This window comes from Lissotriton vulgaris, chromosome 3_1 (assembly GCF_964263255.1).
Source record: "Lissotriton vulgaris chromosome 3_1, aLisVul1.2, whole genome shotgun sequence".
NCBI lineage: Eukaryota > Metazoa > Chordata > Amphibia > Caudata > Salamandridae > Lissotriton > Lissotriton vulgaris.
Window position 1 is genome coordinate 1,033,766,674 of NC_141689.1, and position 22,161 is coordinate 1,033,788,834.

General features: G+C 53.0%; 1 protein-coding gene and 1 non-coding gene across 2 annotated transcripts in view; both read left to right on the forward strand.

The window, feature by feature from the left end:
* The window catches only part of LOC147727346 (sulfotransferase 6B1-like), a 106,443-nt gene that overhangs the window by 18,502 nt on the left and 65,780 nt on the right, over positions 1-22,161 (forward strand). Inside the window, exon 3 of the mRNA XM_086961436.1 lies at positions 19,917-20,006. Coding sequence (XP_086817562.1) covers positions 19,917-20,006 — 90 coding nt within the window. The remainder of the gene's footprint in view (positions 1-19,916; positions 20,007-22,161) is intronic.
* LOC147727347 (U6 spliceosomal RNA) lies at positions 15,303-15,409 on the forward strand. Its single transcript, XR_015309681.1, has one exon. It is a non-coding gene; the product is annotated as a U6 spliceosomal RNA (small nuclear RNA).

The window sequence follows — 22,161 nt, forward strand, 5'->3', positions numbered from 1 at the left end:
GGCTCCCTATGATGCTCTCTGACAATGCAGTACAGCGGGACCCCGAGCTGGACTCGTTCCTGATGTAACAGTCTACCACTTAGGCAATTGATGAATGTGGAATTATGCTTGGGGGTGCTGGGTGGGTGTGTTTCTGGGGGGTTCCTGGGGCGGCAACTGGATGCTGCATTGAATAACTACAGGTTACTTGCTAGGCTCTATCCAGCCCCCACCGGATGGTCCCCAGTTAGTCAGCCTTAGCATAGATTGTGGCAATTGTTGGGCTGGTTTGGATGGGATTCACTATGTTAGTGCCTGTTCTTGGGGGGAGGACAATGTTGAGGGCGGGATGGGATTGGTGGGGGAAGGGTATGGTTTGAATGGGAGATGGTACCCGCCGGCGCGCCTAGGGGGGAATGGAAAGTTCCTGTGTTTTTTGCATCAATACTACGGGTCCATTATCTAATGTGAAATGTGTGACTTGGAATGTGCGGAGATTGCACTCCATGCAGCGTCGATATAAAGTCCACTCTTATTTAGTGCGCATGGGTGAGCAGATAGCTTTCCTACAAGAGACACACTTGACTAGAGCAGAGGGGTTGGCGCTGCAGCGCAGATGGCGGGGACAGCTTTATTATTACATCACTTATTCAGCCATCGCGCGAAGGTGTTGGTTTGAATTAGGGCCAGGGTCCCCTTTCAGGTGACTGATCATCTGGTGGATTCTGAGGGTCGCTATGTTGTTGTTAGAGGACGTCTTCATGGGCTGGGGGCGCATTTATCGCTGGCGACTAAGGAGAAGATTTGGAAAGGGGAATATGTGGAGATCCTGAAGCTCCTTCACAGGGAGCTAACGGCGAGGAAGGGTCAAAGGAGGAGGAACAGGAGTTGGCTCGGCGTCCCAAGGTGCCGTGACCATTGATAACTGGTCAGCAGCTTTTCTGATCTTCTCCAGCGTGTACTGCGAAAAGTACCCGGAGCCGGCGGTGGGGCTTTTGAAATATATGGATGTGGTCCGGCGGGCGCAGACAACGTATGGGGGTACGCATGGTCGCACTACGACGAGGAGTTTCACGTGCGTTTGGCGTCGGATCCAGAGGCGAACTGGGACGAGATTGCTTCGGATCTGTATCACCAAACTACGGGGGGGGCGAAGTTCCACAGGACGATATATACGGCCAGCGGCCTCCCGCTGACAACATCCCCCTTTTTGGCGCGCCCCACCCACGGGGGGGGGTGGGGCATGGAGATGGTACCACAAATATCACCTTGTTGGGACTTCAACAAAGACTTGTGTGGCAGGCAATATTGCCGTTTCCGGCATGAGTGCCTCAAATGCGCGAAGAGACATCCGGTGGTGCGCTGCTGGGGAGTCGGGGGTAGTACGCAGGGACAACTGCCCGCGGTGGCTGGAACACAGCCAGGGGGGAGGGGAGGCGGAAGGGGGGGTCAGGGGCTTTGGGAAAAGGCTTGTACGCCGGTTAAGTTGGAGCGGCTGGAGCCCTTCCTGGCGCCTTACCCGTGGGTAGGCGATGCGGACACGTTGCGGCTGGGTTTTCGGGAAGGATTCCGGCTGGGGTACGAGGGCCCGCGGATCGCCAGGTGGGCGGAGAATCTCAAGTCGGTGAATGCACACAAACCGGTGATACAGGAGAAATTGTTTAAGGAGGTACGAGAAGGGCGGATGGCAGGCCCCTTTGGAGAGGCACCAATTCGGGACTTGATCATATCACCTATCGGCATGGTGCCTAAGAAAGAGCCAGGTCAGTTTTGTTTGATACAGCACCTGTCGTGGCCGGAAGGGTCGTCAGTGAATGACCACATCTCGGCGTAACTGACGTCGGTGTCTTACTCATCAGTGGATGTGTCGCGGAGGTTGGTGGCGGCGGTGGGGGCGGCTGCCATCATGGCAAAATGCGATATCAAGTCGGCGTTCAGGCTGCTGCCAGTACACCAGGGGGATCACCAGTTGTTGATGGTGCCCCCGGAGGACTGGGAATGGGACGCCACCATGTCATTGGATGCGGCGGGGGTGGGCACTTCGGGCTGTACTGGGGGGGTAGGTCGTGTGTAGAGCAATGGCCACAGCATTGTCAAGGTGGGGGCGGAGTATTGCCTTTTTGGAGCTTTTTCCACTGGTGGTGGCGGTTTCCGTCTGGGCGCAGGAGTTGGCGCACAAGCGGGTACTGTTCAAGGTGGACAATATGTCAGTGGTGAATAGGCAGTTGGCCAGGGACCCACAGGTGTAGAAATTGATGAGAGTTTTTGTGATGCGCTGTTTGGAGCATGACATTTTGTTTCAAGCTCGGCATGTACCAGGGGTGGACAATGACATTGTGGATGCTTTGTCTCGTTCACAGTGGCAGAGGTTCCATGGGCTAGCCACTGAGGCGGACGACTGCAAGATGCCGGTGCCAGTGAAATTGTGGGCGGTAGGAGAAACCGGGTCATACAGCTGGTAAGAGCGTCAGTGGCCGCATCTCCATGGACGGCATATGAGCAGGCCTGGGGTGAGTTTTTGCAGGGAGGAGCCATGCGACAGAGGGATTGATTGCGACGGGAGGAGCAAGTGGTACAATTTATGCTGGGCATGATGGATAAAGGTTTGCCGACGGTGACAATCATCAGGAAATTGTCGGCGGTGGCTTTCATGGGGAAGTTGTGGTGGGGATATGCACCGTCCGCGGGTGGACTGGGGACGTTTCTTTTTGAGGGATGGGCAAGGGAGAAAGGGGCCAAGGTCAGTCAGCGCCGACCCATTACCGAGGGCATGCTTGCGGGAATGTTACAGACATTGCTGGTGGTTTGTCGTGACCGGGGTGAGACCGTATTGTTTTCCACGCTCATGTCGTGGATGTATTTTGGAGCTTTCAGAGTTTCGGAGCTGGTGGGGCTTAAGGGTAGGCCTGGGATTCTCTGGGGGGAGGTGGACCTGAGGGCGAGGGAGGTGGTGGCGTGTCTGAGGCGTTCGAAAACAGACCAGCGGGGTGTTGGAACATGGGCAGTGATGGGGCCGGTGGAGGCACAGGCGGTTTGCCCGGCTGCGTGGGGACGGCGGTTGGTGTCTGAACCGCGGGTTCGTTCGGGGGAAGTATTTGGCCGGATGGACATGGGAACGGTGACGGCGGCTCAGTTGTTGTGGGTCAGGGGCACGCCCTAAGAGTCATGGGTGAGGACCCGGCGGCTTTTGGGACACATTCGTTCCGGATCGGAGCGGTGACGGAGGTGGCGAGGCACGGTTGGGGGAGGGAGGCCCTCATGCGTTTAGGGTGTTGGCGGTCGGATTGCTACAAGAAGTATGTCAGGCTGAGTGGGGTTGGGGAAGAAAAATAACCGGCATGTTTTTCCGCTCTCTTACATATGTGTCTTTGCAGGTGCCGTGGCGGGCCGTCTGCGGCAGTCATGGAGATTTTCATAATAGGACATTCTTTTGTGAAGCGTGCGGAGAGGGCTGAGTGGGAGAAGCAATGGAATTAGAACTTGGAGTTGGACCCGAGGTTGTTTCACTGCCAATGGCAAGGAAAAGGGGGCACGAGGTGGCATGAACTGTTGCCGGCATAGGACAAGGTTGTGAAAGGGGGGGTATGCCCAGATGGGGTCGTTATCCATTTGGGGGAAAATGACTTGGTTCAGTGCAAAAGGATTGCCCTAGTGAAACAGATGAAGAGGGATTTATTGGAGCTACGGCACAAGTGGTCAGGTTGAGTGTCCTCCTGTGGCATTTGGTATCGTTACTGCTCTGCTGTTGCTAGTCTGCCTAATTATTGCTGCCGCTGTGTGCCTGGCTACCGCTCTGACAAGTCTGCATTTCTGTTTAAAAATCGCCGCTTTTCTGTATTTAGCGCGTTTCCGCTGTGCTTGGTATCGTCACTGCTCTGCTGTTGCTAGTCTGCCTAATTATTGCTGCCGCTGTGTGCCTGATTGCCGCTCTGACAAGTCTGCATTTTTGTTTTTAAAATCGCCGCTTTTCTGTATTCAGCGCGTTTCCGCTGTGCTCCCCCCTCCGCCTCCATTTTGTGTATGTTGTTGTTGTGGTCATCTATAGCCCGCCCCGCCTCCCAGCTGAGACGCCCTCCCACTGACCAGAACAGCGCTCCACCACCGGAAAGCGCCGTGACTCGCTCCTCTCCCTTGGGCTGAGTGGTCGCTCCCCAGTGTCCTCCTGTGGCATTTGGTATCGTTACTGCTCTGCTGTTGCTAGTCTGCCTAATTATTCCTGCCGCTGTGTGCCTGGCTACCGCTCTGACAAGTCTGCATTTCTGTTTAAAAATCGCCGCTTTTCTATATTTAGCGCGTTTCCGCTGTGCTTGGTATCGTCACTGCTCTGCTGTTGCTAGTCTGCCTAATTATTGCTGCCGCTGTGTGCCTGATTGCCGCTCTGACAAGTCTGCATTTTTGTTTTTAAAATCGCCGCTTTTCTGTATTCAGCGCGTTTCCGCTGTGCTCCCCCCTCCGCCTCTATTTTGTGTATGTTGTTGTTGTGGTCATCTATAGCCCGCCCCGCCTCCCAGCTGAGACGCCCTCGCCCCTCCCCCTCCACTATCCATTTATGACAGTTGTTCCCGCGTGCAGCGTTCACGCGCAGCGACCGCGCCCAAACCGCGCCGAAGGTGCGCCAAAGGTAAGCCCGTCTACGCCCGTCCGCGCCTGGACCGCGCCCAACGCCAGTCCCCCTGCCCCTCGCGCTGCCCAGCCCTCCCGCATTACCTACGATGCCGTCACCCTCCTAGCCCTTAACCCCGGTCGCGCCCCCAACTGCGTCCAAGCCGCTCCTGGACACACCCATGGACCTTTCTCTTGCTACTCCTGCAAATACATCGGCACCGACAACATCTCCGCTACGACCACACCACAGATTCCCGACCCCAACCACCTACAATGCATCCTTCTCAACACCCGATCGGTCCACAGGCACGCCATTGACCTATGGAATCTACTAGACACCATCTCTCCAGACTTCGCCTTCCTAACAGAAACATGGATGAACGCTTCCTCCGCCCCAGACATCACCATTGCCATCCCAGAAGACTATAAGATCACACGCAAGGACCGTACCGGCCACACAGGAGGAGGAATCGCTATCGCCCATAAAAAATCTATCCGCATCTCAACCAGCTCCGACGCCAACCTCGCCAACTCCGAACACCTTCACTTCCAGATTCACATCGACCCCAAGACCACACTCAGAGGCACCCTCCTCTACAGACCACCAGGACCCCGCGCATAATACAGTGAAGACATCACGGACTTCATCACTCCACACGCGCTCCCCTCCAAAGAGTACATCCTTCTGGGAGACCTCAACTTTCATCTTGAAAAGAACAACGACCGCAACACCACCACCCTCTTGGACAACCTCGCCAACCTCGGACTTAAACAACTGGTCACTTCCCCCACCCACATCGCAGGCCACACACTCGACCCCATCTTCTCCTCCAGCAAACATGTCTCCTTCAGCCATACTACGGATCTCCTCTGGACTGACCACAGCTGCATTCACTTCACCTACAACAAGCCGAAACCCATCAACCACCTCCAACCAACTCTGCAAAGAAACTGGAACAAAATCACCATCGACCAGATCTCCTCATCGCTCCTTCTAAACACCCCTGCCCACTCTTCTAACCCAGACCAAGCCGCCGCCAACTTCACCCTATGGCTATCCAACACCGCCGACACCTTAGCACCACTAAAAAAACGTCAAAGCAAACCTGGCAGCAAGAAGGCCTCATGGTTCAACGATGATCTTAAGAAGTCCAAGAAACTCTGCCGCTCCCTTGAAAAGGCCTGGAAAAAAGACCCAACCACCAGCACCAAGGACGCCTTCAAAAACGCCACCCGCATACACCACCAACTAATCCGAAAGGCCAAGAAAACAGCATTCAAGGATCGACTAGACAACAACACCCACAACAGCAAGGAACTTTTCAACATCGTCAAGGAATTTACCAATCCCTCAGCCAACTCCAACGACATCACCCCCTCTCAAGCCCTCTGCGACTCCCTAGCCTCATTCTTCCACAACAAAATTGCAGACATCCACAACAGCTTCGACAACCAACCCGGAGACCAACCCACCCAACCATATGATGAACATTCTCCCCCCCTGAACACCCTTAACGACTGGAACCCAATCTCCACTGAGGACACCATCCGCCTGATGAACTCCATCCACTCAGGATCCCCCACAGACCCATGTCCTCACCACATCTTCAACAAAGCAGACTCCATCATAGCACCACACCTCCGAGACGTCATCAACTGCTCCTTCAACTCCTCCACCTTCCCGGAAAGCTGGAAACACGCCGAACTCACCGCCCTTCTGAAAAAACCCACAGCGGACCCCACCGAACTAAAAAATTACCGCCCCATATCACTCCTCCCTTTCCCGGCCAAAGTCATCGAGAAAGCCGTCAACAACCAGCTCGCCGCTTTCCTCGAAGCCAACAAATCCCTCGACTCCTCACAATCTGGCTTCCGAGCAAAACACAGCACTGAGACCGCCCTCATCGCAGCAACAGACGACATTCGAACTCTACTGGACAATGGAGACACAGTCGCCCTCATCCTCCTCGACCTCTCCGCAGCCTTTGACACAGTCTGCCATAGCACCCTTCTACAACGCCTCAGAAACATCGGAATACAAGGAAAAGCACTTGAATGGATCACCTCGTTCCTCACCGGAAGAACCCAGAAAGTCCGCCTTCCACCATTCAAGTCCGAGGCCTCTGAAGTCATCTGTGGAGTACCACAAGGATCCTCACTCAGTCCCACCCTCTTCAACGTATACATGAGCCCCCTCGCGGCCATCGCACGCCAACACAACCTCAACATCATCTCTTACGCGGATGACACTCAACTGATCCTTTCTCTCACCAATGACCCCAACACCGCCAAAACTAACCTACACGAAGGAATGAAAGAAGTTGCCGAATGGATGAAACACAGCCGTCTGAAACTGAATTCAGATAAAACTGAAGTCCTCATCTTAGGTACATCCCCCTCTGCATGGGACGACTCTTGGTGGCCGGAAGCCCTTGGAAAAGCACCCATCCCGACAGACCACGCACGGAACCTAGGCGTTATCCTGGATTCTTCACTTTCAATGAACAGACAAGTCAGCGCCGTATCCTCATCCTGCTTCAACATTCTTCGCATGCTCAAAAAAACATTTCGTTGGATCCCCACCGAGACCAGAAAAACAGTCACCCATGCTCTGGTCACGAGCCGACTGGACTACGGAAACACCCTCTACGCAGGAACTACCGCTAAACTCCAGAAGAAACTCCAACGAATCCAAAACGCCTCAGCCAGGATCATATTAGACATCCCGCGTAACGAACACATCTCTGGTCACCTGAGAGACCTCCACTGGCTACCCGTCAATAAGAGGATCACTTTCCGACTGCTAACCCACGCACACAAATCACTCTACAACATCGGACCAGAATGCCTCAACTCACGACTGTCCTTCTACACCCCCTCCCGCCAACTGCGTTCTTCCAACCAAGCCCTCGCCACTGTACCTCGCATCAACAAGACAACCATGGGAGGCAGATCCTTCTCATACCTGGCTGCTAAAACATGGAACTCACTCCCCACTTACCTTCGCCTTACCCAGAACCACCTAGCATTCAGAAAGCAACTTAAAACGTGGATATTTGACAAATAATCCTCTTCCCCTCCCTAAGCGCCTTGAGACCCTCTGGGTATGTAGTGCGCTATATAAATTCTCTGACTTGACTTGACTTGACTTGACTTGACTTGACTTTGGTTCGAGTTGGTTCCACTGAGGTTTGGGGAGGGGCGGAGAGGCCGGGAGCCATAGATAAGACACATAGGAAAATCAATAGGGAAATGAAGAGGTTTTGTGAAAAGGAGAGGATGAGTACGATGGAACATCCGGAGTTGAGGTACGGGGCAGTGTAATTCTTTAGGGAGGACGGGGTTCACCTTTCCATGTATGGGGTGGAACTTTACATTGTGCAGTTGAAAGAGGCACTTGATAGAGCACTCGGGTGCGCAGGTATCCAAGAGTTCAGGCGTCCTATGGGGAGGGTCGAAAGCCGGCAGCTGACTTTCGAGTGGCAGTTTTTCCTAAGGACTGGGAGAAGTTAGGAGGTCTGCTTTTGCTGGGAGGGGGGATAAGTGCAGCAGGTTATTTAGTTAGGTAGAGAGGCAAGTTGAATTTGGCTAATTGGTCATGTTTTGTTGTTTGGGGGAACATGTTTAGGGGAGGGGGTGGGAGGTTCTGTTAGAAACATGTTATTTAGCGTGGCGTAGTTTTGTACGGCACAGGACAAGGGATATTTTGTGAGCTGCACCTGCTTCCAATAAAGCGGCCTTTGTCACACCTTCGATTGAGTCCTTGTCTGTGTTGTCTCCCCCCCTCCCTGGTGGGACCCAAGAGGGCATTGGGAGGGGCGGCCGACTGGAGGGAGGCCTGTTCCTCCCGGAGGTTTTAGGGGCCCAGAGGGGGGAGTAGCCAGCGCCGTAAGTGGGCTGGTTTTGGGCTGTCTTACTTTCCTTGGGCTGTTTGGGCTTGGAATTGGGCTATGTTTGGGCTGCTGGGGATAAAACCGGCCATCTTAGGTCACTGACCTAATGGGGTGCTCCACGTCGTATAATTTGTTCGAGCGTTTCAGTTCCTTTCTGCAGTGGGCTTTTTCCTGGCACACAGGCTCACGCACGGTGACGCACTATCTGGATGACTTCTTCTTGGTGGAAAGGCCCGGTTTGACAGACTGCCAGCAGCAGCTGGACGTTTTTTCCGAATTCATGGGCTACCTGGGTTTGCCCTTGGCGCCAGAGAAGACGCACGGTCCCAGTACAGTGCTGTCATTCTTGGGGATTGAGCTCGACTTGGTTGCCATGGAAGCACGCCTGCCGGAGGAGAAGGGGGTGAAGATGTTGGCCTTGGTGGATAGCATGTTGGTCAAGCGGAAAGTTACGGTGCGTGGAGTCGAGGTGCCACTGAGACATTTGAACTTCGCATGGCGCATTGTGCGGATGGGGCATACCTTTAGCAGATGGCTGGGGCTTGCGCTGAGCGGTTTGACCCTGCCCCATCACCACGTGCGCTTGTCGGCGGGGACGAAGGAGGACCTGCGTATGTGGCAGGCTTTCTTGCAGAGTTTCAATGGCGTGCCCATGGCGCCCTGGAGGACTGGGAATGGGACGTCACCATGTCATCGGATGCGGCGGGGGTGGGCACTTCGGGCTGTACTGGGGGGGTAGGTGGTGTGCAGAGCAATGGCCACAGCGTTGTCAAGGCGGGGGCGGAGTATTGCCTTTTTGGAGCTTTTCCCGCTGGTGGTGGCGGTTTCCGTCTGGGCGCAGGAGTTGGAGCACAAGCGGGTGCTGTTCAAGGTGGACAATATGTCAGTGGTGCAGGTGGTGAATAGGCAGTTGGCCAGGGACCCACAGGTGTTGAAATTGATGAGAGATTTTGAGATGCGCTGTTTGGACCATGACATTTTGTTTCAAGCTCGGCATGTACCAGGGGTGGACAATGACATTGCGGATGCTTTGTCTCGTTCACAGTGGCAGAGGTTCCATGGGCTAGCCACTGAGGCGGACGACTGCAAGACGCCGCTGCCAGTGGAATTGTGGGCGGAAGGAGAAACCGGGTCGTACAGCTGGTAAGAGCATCAGTGGCCGCATCTCCATGGACGGCATATGAGCAGGCCTGGGGTGAGTTTTTGCAGGGAGGAGCCATGCGACAGAGGGATTGATTGCGACGGGAGGAGCAAGTGGTACGATTTATGCTGGGCATGATGGTTAAAGGTTTGTCGAAGGTGACAATCATGGGGAAATTGTCGGCGGTGGCTTTCATGGAGAAGTTGTGGTGGGGATACGCACCATCCGCGGGGGAACTGGGGACGTGTCTTTTGGAGGGATGGGCAAGGGAGAAAGGGACCAAGGTCAGTGAGCGCCGGCCCATTACAGAGGGCAGGCTTGCGGGAATGTTACAGACGTTGCTGGTGGTTTGTCGTGACCGGGGTGAGACCGTATTGTTTTCCACGCTCATGTCGTGGATGTATTTTGGAGCTTTCAGAGTTTCGGAGCTGGTGGGGCTTAAGGGTAGGCCTGGGATTCTTCGGGGGGAGGTGGACCTGAGGGCGAGGGAGGTGGTGGCGTGTCTGAGGCGTTCGAAAATAGACCAGCGGGGTGTTGGAACATGGGCAGTGATGGGGCCGGTGGAGGCACAGGCGGTTTGCCCGGCTGCGTGGGGACGGCGGTTGGTGTCTGAACGGCGGGTTCGTTCGGGGGAAGTATTTGGCCGGATGGTCAAGGGAAAGGTGACGGCGGCTCAGTTGTTGTGGGTCCTGCGGCACGCCCTACGAGTCATGGGTGAGGACCCGGCGGCTTTTGGGACACACTCGTTCTGGATCGGAGCGGTGACGGAGGCGGCGAGGCACGGTTGGGGGAGGGAGGCCCTCATGCGTTTAGGGTGTTGGCGGTCGGATTGCTTCAAGAAGTATGTCTGGCTGAGTGGGGTTGGGGAGGATCAATAACCGGCATGTTTTTCCGCTCTCTTACATATGTGTCTTTGCAGGTGCCGTGGCGGGGCCGTCTGCGGCAGTCATGGAGATTTTCATAATAGGACATTCTTTTGTGAAGCTTGCGGAGAGGGCTGAGTGGGAGAAGCAACGGAATTAGAACTTGGAGTTGGCCCCGAGGTTGTTTCACTGCCAATGGCAAGGAAAAGGGGGCATGAGGTGGCATGAACTGTTGCCGGCATAGGACAAGGTTGTGAAAAGGGGGGTATGCCCATATGGGGTCGTTATCCATTTGGGGGAAAATGGCTTGGTTCAGTGCAAGGGGATTGCCCTAGTGAAACAGATGAAGAGGGATTTATTGGAGATACGGCACAAGTGGTCAGGTTGCCATGTGATTTGGTTTGAGTTGGTTCCACTGAGGTTTTGGGGAGGGGCGGAGAGGCCGGGAGCCATAGATAAGACACATAGGAAAATCAATAGGGAAATGAAGGCATTTTCTGAAAAGGAGAGGATGAGTACGGTGGAACATCTGGAGTTGAGGTACGGGGCAGTGTATTTCTTTAGGGAGGACGGGGTTCACCTTTCCAGGTATGGGATGGAACTTTACATTGTGCAGTTGAAAGAGGCACTTGATATAGCATTCGGGGTGCGCAGGTATCCAAGAGTTCAGGCGTCCTATGGGGAGGGACGAAAGCCGGCAGCCGACTTTCGAGTGGCAGTTTTTCCTAAGGACTGGGAGAAGTTAGGAGGTCTGCTTTTGCTGGGAGGGGGGATAAGTGCAGCAGGTTATTTAGTTAGGTAGAGAGGCAAGTTGAATTTGGCTAATTGGTCATGTTTTGTTGTTTGGGGGAACATGTTTAGGGGAGGTTCTGTTAGAAACATGTTATTTAGCGTGTCGTAGTTTTGTACGGCACAGGCCAAGGGATATTTTGTGAAGTGCACCTGCTTCCAATAAAGCGGCCTTTGTCACACCTTAAATTGAGTCTGTGTCTGTGTTATCTCCCCCCCTCCCTGGTGGGACCCAAGAGGGCTTTGGGAGGGGCGGCCGACTGGAGGGAGGCCTGTTCCTCCCGGAGGTTTTAGGGGCCCAGGGGGGGAGGGAGTAGCCAGCGCCGTAAGTGGGCTGGTTTTGGGCTGTCTTACTTTCCCTTGGGCTGTTTGGGCTTGGAATTGGGCTATGTTTGGGCTGCTGGGGATAAAACCGGCCATCTTAGGTCACTGACCACCATTTCGGTGGCAGTGACACAGCAGCCAGCGAGGGGACTGTGGGGGCTTTGCATTATTTTTCCAACCGGTCACCCTTTGTTTGTGTCAGGTAGGGGGTTTTATGGTAAGGTTGAAGTGGAAGGGTGGGGCTTGTGTGTGTGTGCAGGCGGACTTTTTTTTGGGAGCTGGTGCATCGCAGGGTTTGGCTGTATGGGGTCTTGTCGCTGGAGCAGGTGCTGGTGTGTTATTCGATCGTCAGGGGGCATTTTTTCCTAAGGACTGCGAGAAGTTAGGAGGACTGCTTTTGCCGGGTGGGGGGATAAGTGCAACAGGTTATTTATTTAGGTAGAGAGGCAAGTTGACTTTGGCTAATTGGTCATGTTTTGTTGTTTGGGGTGAACATGTTTAGGGGAGGGGGTGTGGGGTTCTGTTAGAAACATGTTATTTAGCGAGGCGTAGTTTTGTACGGCACAGGCCAAGGGATATTTTGTGAGGTGCACCTGCTTCCAATAAAGAGGCCTTTTGTCACACCTTAAATTGAGTCCGTGTCGGTGTTGTCTCCCCCCTCCCTGGTGGGCCCCAAGCTCCATACTGCCCTCATTCTGTTTAGTTGTAACTTTAAAGCCCTTGCTCGGTGTATGCTAAGAGTTTGTTTTGTCAGACTGTTCAACTGCATGCAATGTAGCAACATCGTGTGCTTTCTTCCTTTCACCACTAGATGTCCCTGTGGGGTAACATTTTGCAGACTGTGACCACAGGCTACAAAGTACCATAATTAAGTGCCTGAAAACCAGTGTTGAATATGAACGTATGTAATGTAACTAGAGCTCATGTTAGGTGCTCACCTACAAGCAGATCACCTTCGTCGCACCAGCTCCGATCGGAGCACAATAGCTCATCTTTTCTGGCTACGGGCAACTAGGAAATGAAAAGGGGCAGAGTTAAAGGCGCAGCGGAACATGAAGATTGTTAAAGGGGCAGGCACCAGCGATTCGGAGGAGTCGGACAAGCACTAGCAGGAAACAAAGGCAAGAAAAGTGGGAGGGGCTTGGGGGACGGGGAAATACTCTCACTTTAAATTCAGAGAAAGAAAATGACTTTGTGTATGGCATTTGATCTCCATCTTTGAATGCACAGCACATATAAGGAGATAACAAGATTACAGCCCTGTTTACTTAAACAAAAGTCGGAGCACAAGGCAAACAGTAACACGAGCAGGGAAACATCGATATGGTCAAATATTCTTAGAAAAAGGGAAAAGTAGTCCCTAAACAGATGTTACAATGAGGCAAGTGGAAGGGTGCAAGTGGAAGGGTACAAGTACTGGGGTACGGCTAAGTGGATTGAAAAGGAGGGACAAATAGGAAAGATTGACCACTAGCAAGCAAGGATTTTTAAAGGACACTGACCAATGGAAAGCAGTAAGCTCACAGAGAAATATACACTACTGTATATGAAGTATATGCTAAAGTAAATACAAGAGGTCTTGAAAGCTCGACCCTAAAATGGGGAGAGGCGAGAGTTTAGTGTTAGTCTCTGTGTCTCTAATAAAATCTTGTCTCTCCTCTCATAATATTCAGAGAATCGCCATTTCATTACAAGACTTGAGGCTACCGTTATGCACGTTGAAAGCCCTTCAACACCACACTTGCTATATGCTCGATTTGCCTAAAGAAGTGTTTCAAAAATGTACTTGAATTAGTCCAATCAGCTGCTTTCAGGATCTCTTCCAATCTCTCACCAGACCAATAAGCATCACTAGCGCTAGCACCTCTTATTCAATGTGCTTTAAATCTGTCCGCCCTTATGCCTGCTTGTTCCATTACAGATTTAACCCATCTAGAAATGTTAGCAGTACTCACTGCGCCATAAGGCTTAACACACGATAACAGCAAATGATTTTCACCATCTTTCCTTAACTCCAGAACCCTGCTCTCATACGCCATCAAACATTCATTTACACATAATTACCCCCAGGTCCCTCCGTCCTCGACACCTTCATAATAAACAAGTGGAGATGTCCATCTCCCGACAGTCAAAAACAACAAGAGGCATGCTGGGACACTAATACTGCCCCTCCCCCCGGGAGTACATAAGCAGTACTAACCCAGCAGACCTCCTGTTCTTTTTTTCTGTCTGTCGACAGAATGGATGGTGTGCTGGTGCTGCTCCTGCTGGGCTTGAGTGGCTTCTATTCTTCCCCCCCCCCGCCCTGCTGCCTGGCTGTTTGGGCGCGGGGTTCCCTGGACTGCCTCCTGGCCTGCCGGGCTTGCTGGGAGTCAGTCTGTCTTGGAGCCGGTGTTTCTGCTGTGCACTTCGTGCACCTACCAGTCCTTTGCGGCTGGGGCTGGAGTTCCCGGGAAGTTGCTTCCGGGTCGAGGGCTCAGCTCCCCGAGCCTGGCCGGGGAGGCGTGCCTCGCTGGATGTGCTCCTGCCGGTTTCCTGGTTTCCTGGCTGTTGGAGTGGGGGCCTTGTTCCTGGGGTTGGCCCCCACTCTGGGTGAGTCCCGCTTGCGGAGTTTTTTGTTACTCTTGCTGCTTCTTGGCGCCCTGTTACAAAATGCTGGTGCTGCCCGGTCCCGGGGACGGCGGCTCCGGCCGCTTTTGCACTCCGTGCTCGTTGAGGGGCAGGGTCTGGCCGCCGATTACTTTACTGGTTCCCCACTGACTGTTGGGGTTTGGGACTTGCACAGGACACGAGCGCCGCCCGGGTCCGGGCGTCTGCCGCGCTCCTGGTTCTGTTTGCCTTGCCGGTGTGGTGTGTGCATTGTTTGGCATGCTTATGCCTGCTGTGTCCGTGTTTTCTCTCCCTTTGCAGGTTCCTTGCTCCCCTGGCTGCGGAGCAGCGGCGCCACGGATCTTCCCGGCGGTTCGAGGGGCTGCTGCAGGACAGAGTTCGGTGGTTGGTGTAACTCTGTCGTCTTGTTGCCGTTTGCTGGTCATTCACGGTGACGCGCCATGATTGTGGGGAGGGGTGAGCCAGATATTCTTTGGGTTTATGTCATGGGGCCACATGGGATGCTTTCTGTGTACCTTTGTGTTGGGTATCCATATGCATCTGTTATTTCTACGCCCTGTTGCCCCGCTGCTGGTGTGGCCATACGGTGGCTGCTTGCTAGTGTTTTTTGCCCTTGCACTGCTGTGGTCTCGTGCACTGGGGTTCCGTTTTTCTTCCCTGCTTTGTCACGGGAGGACGGTGGTGTTTGTGCAGTTTTTTCCACAGGGTTGCGGTGGGGGCCTTGTTGGGCTGAATGGCCCCCGCTCTGGCTGTTTTCTTCCCCTTTTTTTTCTGCTAGGGGATCCTGCTGCCCTGCTGGTGTCTGGCCTGCTGTAGTGGCGGGCGGCCCTTCTTCCCTTCTTCCTTTGGGGTGTCTGCTGCTGCCTTTGGGTGCCCCGCGCTGCTTCCTTCCTGTGGGGGCTTGATGGGGGGTGCGTTTGTGTGCCTTTGGTCGCTCTGCTGTCCTAGTGTTCGGCCTGCCCTTGCTGCTGTGTCTTTGCTTCGTTCTGTTTTTGGCCTGGGTTGCTCTGTCTGTTGAGCGTCTGCCTTTTGATCTGAGGGTCCTGGTTCTGGTCCCTGTTCTGGCACCGCGTGTCCGACCCTCCATGTGCCTTTTTGGTGCTCGCTTCGGCAGCACGTATACTTACATTGGAACGATACAGAGGTGGTTAGCATGACCCCTGCGCAGGGATGACACGCACATTTGTGTTGCGTTCCATGGAGTTTCTTATGCTCTTGTTGTGCCGTCTTGTCCGGACGGGCTCCCTGCTCCTTCCTGTGACATGCATGGTTGTGCTGTTGGTGGGTGCTACTGGGTTGGTTCTGCTGGTCGCAATCCCTGTCGCACGTGTCTGGTGCCCTCTCTGTCCCTTTTTGGCCCTGGCCTTTCCACGCTCGGCCTGTTGGGTTTCGGGGGTTGGCGTCCCTGGGATGCCGTTCTTTTTTGACGGGCTACGGGTGGGTTTTGTGGCTGTTGGTCTCGGGCACTGGGGTGCCGTGTTCCTTTCCCTGTCCCTCACCTGTCTGTAGGTGTTATGGGTTGGCTTTGGCTGCTCGTGCTCCTGCGCCCTTCCCTGATCGGTGATGCTTTTTCCATGTGCCGGTGCGGGCCTTGTTTTGCTGTTGGTCCCCGCTCTGGCTGTTTCACCCCATTTCTCTTCATGGGCTGGTCCTGGTTGTGGGAGCTGGCTGCCCTGGCTTTGCCGTGTTCAGGCCTCTTGTTCGCCTGGGGGTGCCGTGGTTTGTGCGGGGACCTCCTCCTTGGGGTGCGTGCGTTCGGCGCTATGCTTCGTCCCCTCTTCTTTTTTGGCTGGTCTTCCTGCTGCTTCCAATGCCCACGCTGCTTGCTTCCTGTGGGTGCTCGGTGGGAGTTGTTCTGTGTACTTTGTTGCCCCCCGCGCGGTGGTCTGGTGGGTGCTGGTTGGCCTTGCCCTCTGCTGATCGTCTGTTTGGGGGTGGCTTCTTCGGCGTCCTTCTCTGTGGGTGGCCTTCTCTCCTCGGAGGGCGGGCTGTGGTGGCCTTGCTCCGGTGGCGTGCCCTGGCTCTTCACCTCCGCTTCCTGGCTTCTTTCAGCTTGGTCGGCTGCGCCTGGTTCCTGTCCTTGGTTGCTTGCCGGTGTCGTGCCACGGGGGTCTCTCGGGTGCTTTGTCGCCTCTGTCTGCGCTTGGGTGGCTTGTGCTGCCTTGGGTGCGACTGTTCTGTTTCAGCCCTGCCTGCTCCTGTACGCGTCTGTTCCCTGCTTGGTGCCTGTTTGTGGCGGCTGCCTGGGGCTTCCTGTTGGTGTGGGCTTCCCTTGCTCCAGCTTGGGGCTTCTGGTGTTGTCCGGGGGCTTTTCTATGTGCCTGGCTTGGCTGCTTCGGCGTTGGCTAACCCGGGGCTGGCCTTTGGCTGTCTGCCCATCCGTTTTCTGTCGGGGTGCCTGCCTGGTTTGTTCCCGGCTGGGGCCTCCGGGGCTGCTGCGGGTTCCTGTCTTGCCTCCTGTTCACCGGGTTGGTGTGCTGTCCTCGTGCTCCGCTGTCTGCTCTGTGTTGGGCTTGGTCGGGCCGGGTTGGTCCCTGCCTGGCCTTCTGGGGCTGCTGGGGGCTGTTGTCTTCCGGGTCCGTCTCCTGTTTGGGGGTGTTTGCTCCCTGGGTTGTTCAGGTCTCGTCTGGTTCCCTTGGTGGGTGCCTGGCTGTGGTTTCTGCTGCTGCTACCCGCTCCTGCTTGTGGTGCTCCTTTTTGGGCTCTGCTTCCCTGCTGGTGCCCCTTTGGGCCCTGGCGGGGTGTTCTGCGTTGGGGCCGCTTCCTGGTGGTTCCGTCTGGGCCTTCTCCTGCTGTTGGTTCTCTTCCTGGGCTTGTTTACCAGTGTTGTGGGACTGTTCTGTGGCTTCGGTTCTGCCGGCTTCTTGCTGGCTGGGGGTTGTTGCCGGCCTTTTCCGGGTTCTTCCTGGTTCTGTGGTCCTGGCTCGCTCCTTCCTCCCTTGCTTTACCGGGCTTTGTTCCCTGTGTGGGTCTGTTTGGCTGCCCCTCCCTCTCTGGTTGGGGTGCTCGTGCCTCTGCGGGTTCCTCCCTCCGGGCTGCGGGTTGTCTGTGGTTTCCTGCTGCCTGGTCCTCTGCTCTCCTTCGGGGTTTGCTTGGCCTGCTGTTTCTCCTGCGTGGTCGGGTTGCTTGGCTCTGGTCCTGGCTTCCCGGTTCTGTTTGGGTTTGTTGGCCTCTTTTTTTGCGGTTTGCTTGGCTCCTCTCTGGCTTTGCTGGGTTGGAGCCTTGTGGTTGTGGTCTGGGTGCTGTGCTCCCGGGGCTTTCTTTTTCCCGCTGCTCCTGTCCTTGCTGCTTGCCTGGCCTGGGTGGGGTTCCTGTGTCTTTTGGGCGCCTTCTTTGTGCTGCCCTCTGTGCCTCATTGGCCGGCTGCTGGGGTTTCCCGGTTGCTCTGTGCTCCCCTCCTGCCTTGTGTTCCATCCCTTTGGGGTTGGGGTTTTCTGGGCTTGAGGTCGGTTTCTCTGTTCCCGACCTGGTGGTGTTTTCTTTGTTGCTGGTTTCCGGTCTTGTTGGCCTCTCCTTGTTTGGTGGGCTTTCAGCTGGGTTCTGGGGTTCCGTCCTGTCCCTGTCTTTGGGTCAGGTTATCGGTCCTGTTCGGCTCCTGGGTGCTTGTTGCCTCCTGGGCCTCCTCGGGGGGGTTTCCTCCTCGGTTCTCTTGGGCTCGAGTCCTTTCTTTTCCGAGTTTGGCCGTGTTTCTGGCCTGTGATTCTCCTTCCTTTTTGGGCTGGGTGCTTGTGCCTGCGCTCTGTTGGCCGTTCCTTCTTTGGCTTCTTCCGGGTTGTCTCGTCTTCCTGGTGGGTCTGCCTGGCCCTGTGTGTCCTTCCTGCTGGTTCTGCCCCGGGCGGTCTTCTCCGGTGGGTTGTTTTGGCTGGTCTTGGTGTCCTGGTCCTGGTCCTGGTCCCGGTACCGGTTGCCTGTTTCTCGGGTTGGCGGCCTCCTTTCTTTGGAGCCCTGGCCTTGTTTCTTTCTCCCCGGTCCTTGTTCCTGCTGTCTTGTTCGGGGTTGCGGGCCGGATGTTGCCTGCGGTCTTCCTTTCCTCCTTCTCGGTGCTCCCTTGGGTGGCTGCTTTGTTGTGGTTTCCTGGGTGTGCTTTTGCGTGCGGAAGGCCGGGTTTCTGCTTTGGTATTCTCCACTTGTTTATTATGAAGGTGTCGAGGGCGGAGGGACCTGGGGGTAATGTCCTATTACATGTGGTAATCTTCATTACTCCGGGTCCCGTAGTCCTCGACACCTTCATACGCCCCTCCCTCCCTCCCGGGCGGCCGGCCTTCCTGTCTGGGCTTGTTAGTACAGGAGGTCTGCTGGGTTAGTACTGCTTATGTACTCCCGGGGGGAGGGGCAGTATTAGTGTCCCAGCATGCCTCTTGTTGTTTTTTTCTGTCGGGAGATGGACATCTCCACTTGTTTATTATGAAGGTGTCGAGGACTGCGGGACCCGGAGTAATGAAGATTACCACATGTAATAGGACATTTCTGACACTCATCAAACCTAGAGTAAACTACTGAATAAGAGATCGTTTTGGTTATTTTCAAAATCTCAAACAATACAACATCTGCCCGATAGATCCTATTACTTACCTCCAAAGCCTATACATCCCAAGCTCTTTGACAAGAAATAAAACATAGTAATGCAGCTAATCTGAGTGAAAGCATTTTAAAATCCAAACACTTGTTAACCGGCCAAAACTGAAACAAACTCAACACCAGAATCATATCCCACAAAACATCACATTGCACTTTAGGTGGCCTCCTTAACTTCATACTCTTCATAACCCATTCACACCATAGCATGTCATCCTACTGACTTCCCACAAACTTGAACCCCTGCAGAGACTATCATGTCTTTTTGTATGTGGAGTTCTCTGCAGTCGAAAAGATACTACATGTAAAACTACACTCATAGTTTGTGAATAGCAAAAAAATTGTAAACTTATATCAAAAGTGTAAGCTTCTCTTTGTGAATAAGGCCTGTAGAGTCCTCCGCAGGAGGCTGTAATGCTGTATTAAGACATTCTTTTATAACAACATGCCATGAGCCTTCAGTACCTGTGCAGATCTGACATCTGCTCGGCAGCCATTCTCTCGATCTTCAAAGAGTATGTCTAGCTCTCTCAAAATCTAGACAGCCAGTCAGTTGACCTAATCGAGAAGTACAGGCATCCAAAAACTGGGACTAATCAAGAACACTACATCGTCAAAGGTTTTTAATTTCTCCAACCATTCTTCCCTGAGTCCATGCTTGGTTCATTGTTGAGATGGGCCACCTTTGCCTTGGAGGAGGATTAAAGCCCCCTGACCTCATGGTCTTTATGACACTGGATGTGTTTTATTGTGTTCATAAGCAATGCCCAAGTGCTTGATTGTTGTGTGCATCTCCATCTCTTCTTGCAAATATGAGTATGCTTCCCTTCGACTATAAATTGACTCATTTACTTTTCTGTATAGGGTTACGCTCTTGTAAGGCTGTGCTGGCTATTCTTTCTGTAATGGGTAGAGTACCTGACACTACACAATCCCATTATAAATGAGTATTGTAGGGCCCAACAGAAGGCCTTTGGGTGTATTGAAGCCATGCACCGTTCACCAAAGTAACAAAATGGGAATTATTGTAGTGCACTGATGTACTTTTCCCTTAAAGCATGCTTGCTTTGAAAGTTGACAATGACGTTAAACGTGTCTATAAAGTGTTAAAATGTGGACTGTTTCTTTCCTTTTTAGAAAATGGAAACACTTCCTTCTCCAAGAGTTTATGCAACGCATTTTCATCACGAGAATTTGCCTAAGGATGTCATCCAGAATGGAACAAAGGTATACAGTGGGCTTACTTCATATTGTTTTCCATGCACTGAGAGGATGGGGTGGTTCATCAGTATAGTGGTGGTTAGTGTGTTTGATCAGCAAGGGTGCCAGTTCCAAAATGGTGTTCCCCTCTCTCAGCAGCGACTTTTGTGAAACTTGTTCCTGCGCTTGTAGAGTGAGTGACATGGTCATTGTAATGAAGATTAAAAGTACATTTCTAGACCATTAGCATTTCGTCCCTCTTTCTTGTCTAAGGCATCATAGGATAAACCAAGCAGTGTTACCTCTTTGACTGGTATCTCCTGCTGACACTCAAAAGTCATGTGTCATCCATGACCCACTATGGAAGACCGGTACCATAGGAGGCACAGGAAAGCAAGTGACTGCAACAGTGTGAGAACTAAAAACACACGAAAGACAATATAAGCAAATTTAGGAGTGAACGTTGTGGAGGTTTGGTTAAGGTGATATCTAAACATGAACTAGGTATGTGGCACTCTGGCTGGGGTTAGTTCCATCCAGGAATCTCAAGAGAGTTATAAATCACACTTTCATCCTGAGGCAGCACAGTGTCTGTGGAGCTGTAGAGGAGTAGAGCACTCACCTTGCGGGAGGGGCACAAATTCATGGACTGTTGAGGTGTACGAAGAAGTCCAGAGTTGAGTGATGAGGAGGGACCTAGGACCTCGGAACGGATGGAGGCGTAAGCTGGACTTTATGGTCCACTCATTGCCCACAGCAATCCGGGTGCGCCAATGAGACAACACGACACAAATATCACAAACCAGCTGGATAACAATATATAGTGAAAAGGACTAACAATAGTGAAGGAAGTGGCCATCTCAAAAGGGAAATCAGCAGGAATTCAGGCTTTGCTCACCAGAAAACCGCATTATTGCCACACGAAAAATATCCATCCCCAATACATCTCTCTAGAATAAGAAGGAAGAAACTTATTTTGTTGCTGCCCAAGGCTCAAAGGCAGATGTGAGGAGAGTTACTTTAGGGAACTTTTGCTCAACTTACTCTCACTGAACTATTCACCCAGTAGGTTAGGGCAATGGAAATTCTGCAGCGAATTGACAAAAATATCTAAGTGCTAAACACTAAGGGACCTATTCACAAATTGCTCTTTGTAGTACATTTATTAGTACTACAGTAGTACAACTTGAAGCGCCCTCCCCAGCCCGGTAGCATGCACATGACTACGCCACAGACTGAGCTCAGTAGAGCACATCTTTATTCTTCAGAGTGCAACTGTGAACTGTACCCACTGTGTCACGAACTTTATTGACCACACACAGACACACCCAAATGATTATGTAATTTTCCTACTGAGTCCATCAGGGACCAGAAAGGTCCTGATATTCATATTTACAAGACACTACAGCTCCCCCTTTGTTAAATAAAAAGTACAAATATTAGATATAAACATCACAGTTTCTCAAGGAGTCATCACTGTACTTGAACTAGACTTCCAGACCTAGTCATGTGAGGTTGATGAGGTGGTGGAGCATGGTTTACCTTGGGTACTGGGGATGTGGAGGTAAGGGTAGGAGTTGGGTTGTCTAGACTCTCAGGTGGGTAGGTCACACTTCGGACATCTGTAGCCGAGTTCTCTTGTGATGGACTTTCTTGGACGTTGAGCGGTCAACATTTGTTCTTTGCTCGTCACTACCGTCAGGGGTTCAGGATCAAATGGAGCATCAGACATGCGCTTCTGTTTTTCTTGACCTGGGCCCAGTCTCTTTCCTTGAAAATTGTGTCCCTAATACATCAGAGTTTATCAGCATAGGTCTTCACTCTGGAGTTGTGCAGGGAATTCGTTGTACGTATCTTGTTCACATCTGTCAACCTAAGAGTGGTCCATTGCAACAGTTTGGTTCCCATGGCTCGCCCAAACATCAAGGTGGCAGGGCTTTTACCTGTAGTAAAATGGGGAGTTGATCTGCAAGCATGATGATTGAGCTGATTTTAGATCACTTCCTTCTAGCACAGCACACTAAACTACTCCCTTTAGGGTGCCCGTGAAGCATTTGACAACACCATTGGCCTGTGGCCAGAGAGGGGTACATTTCTGAAGTTTAACAAACATGTTAGTGAGGATATCTTTAAGCTCTTGGCGATTGAATGTTGGGCCATTGTGGGACTTGAGAATGGAGGT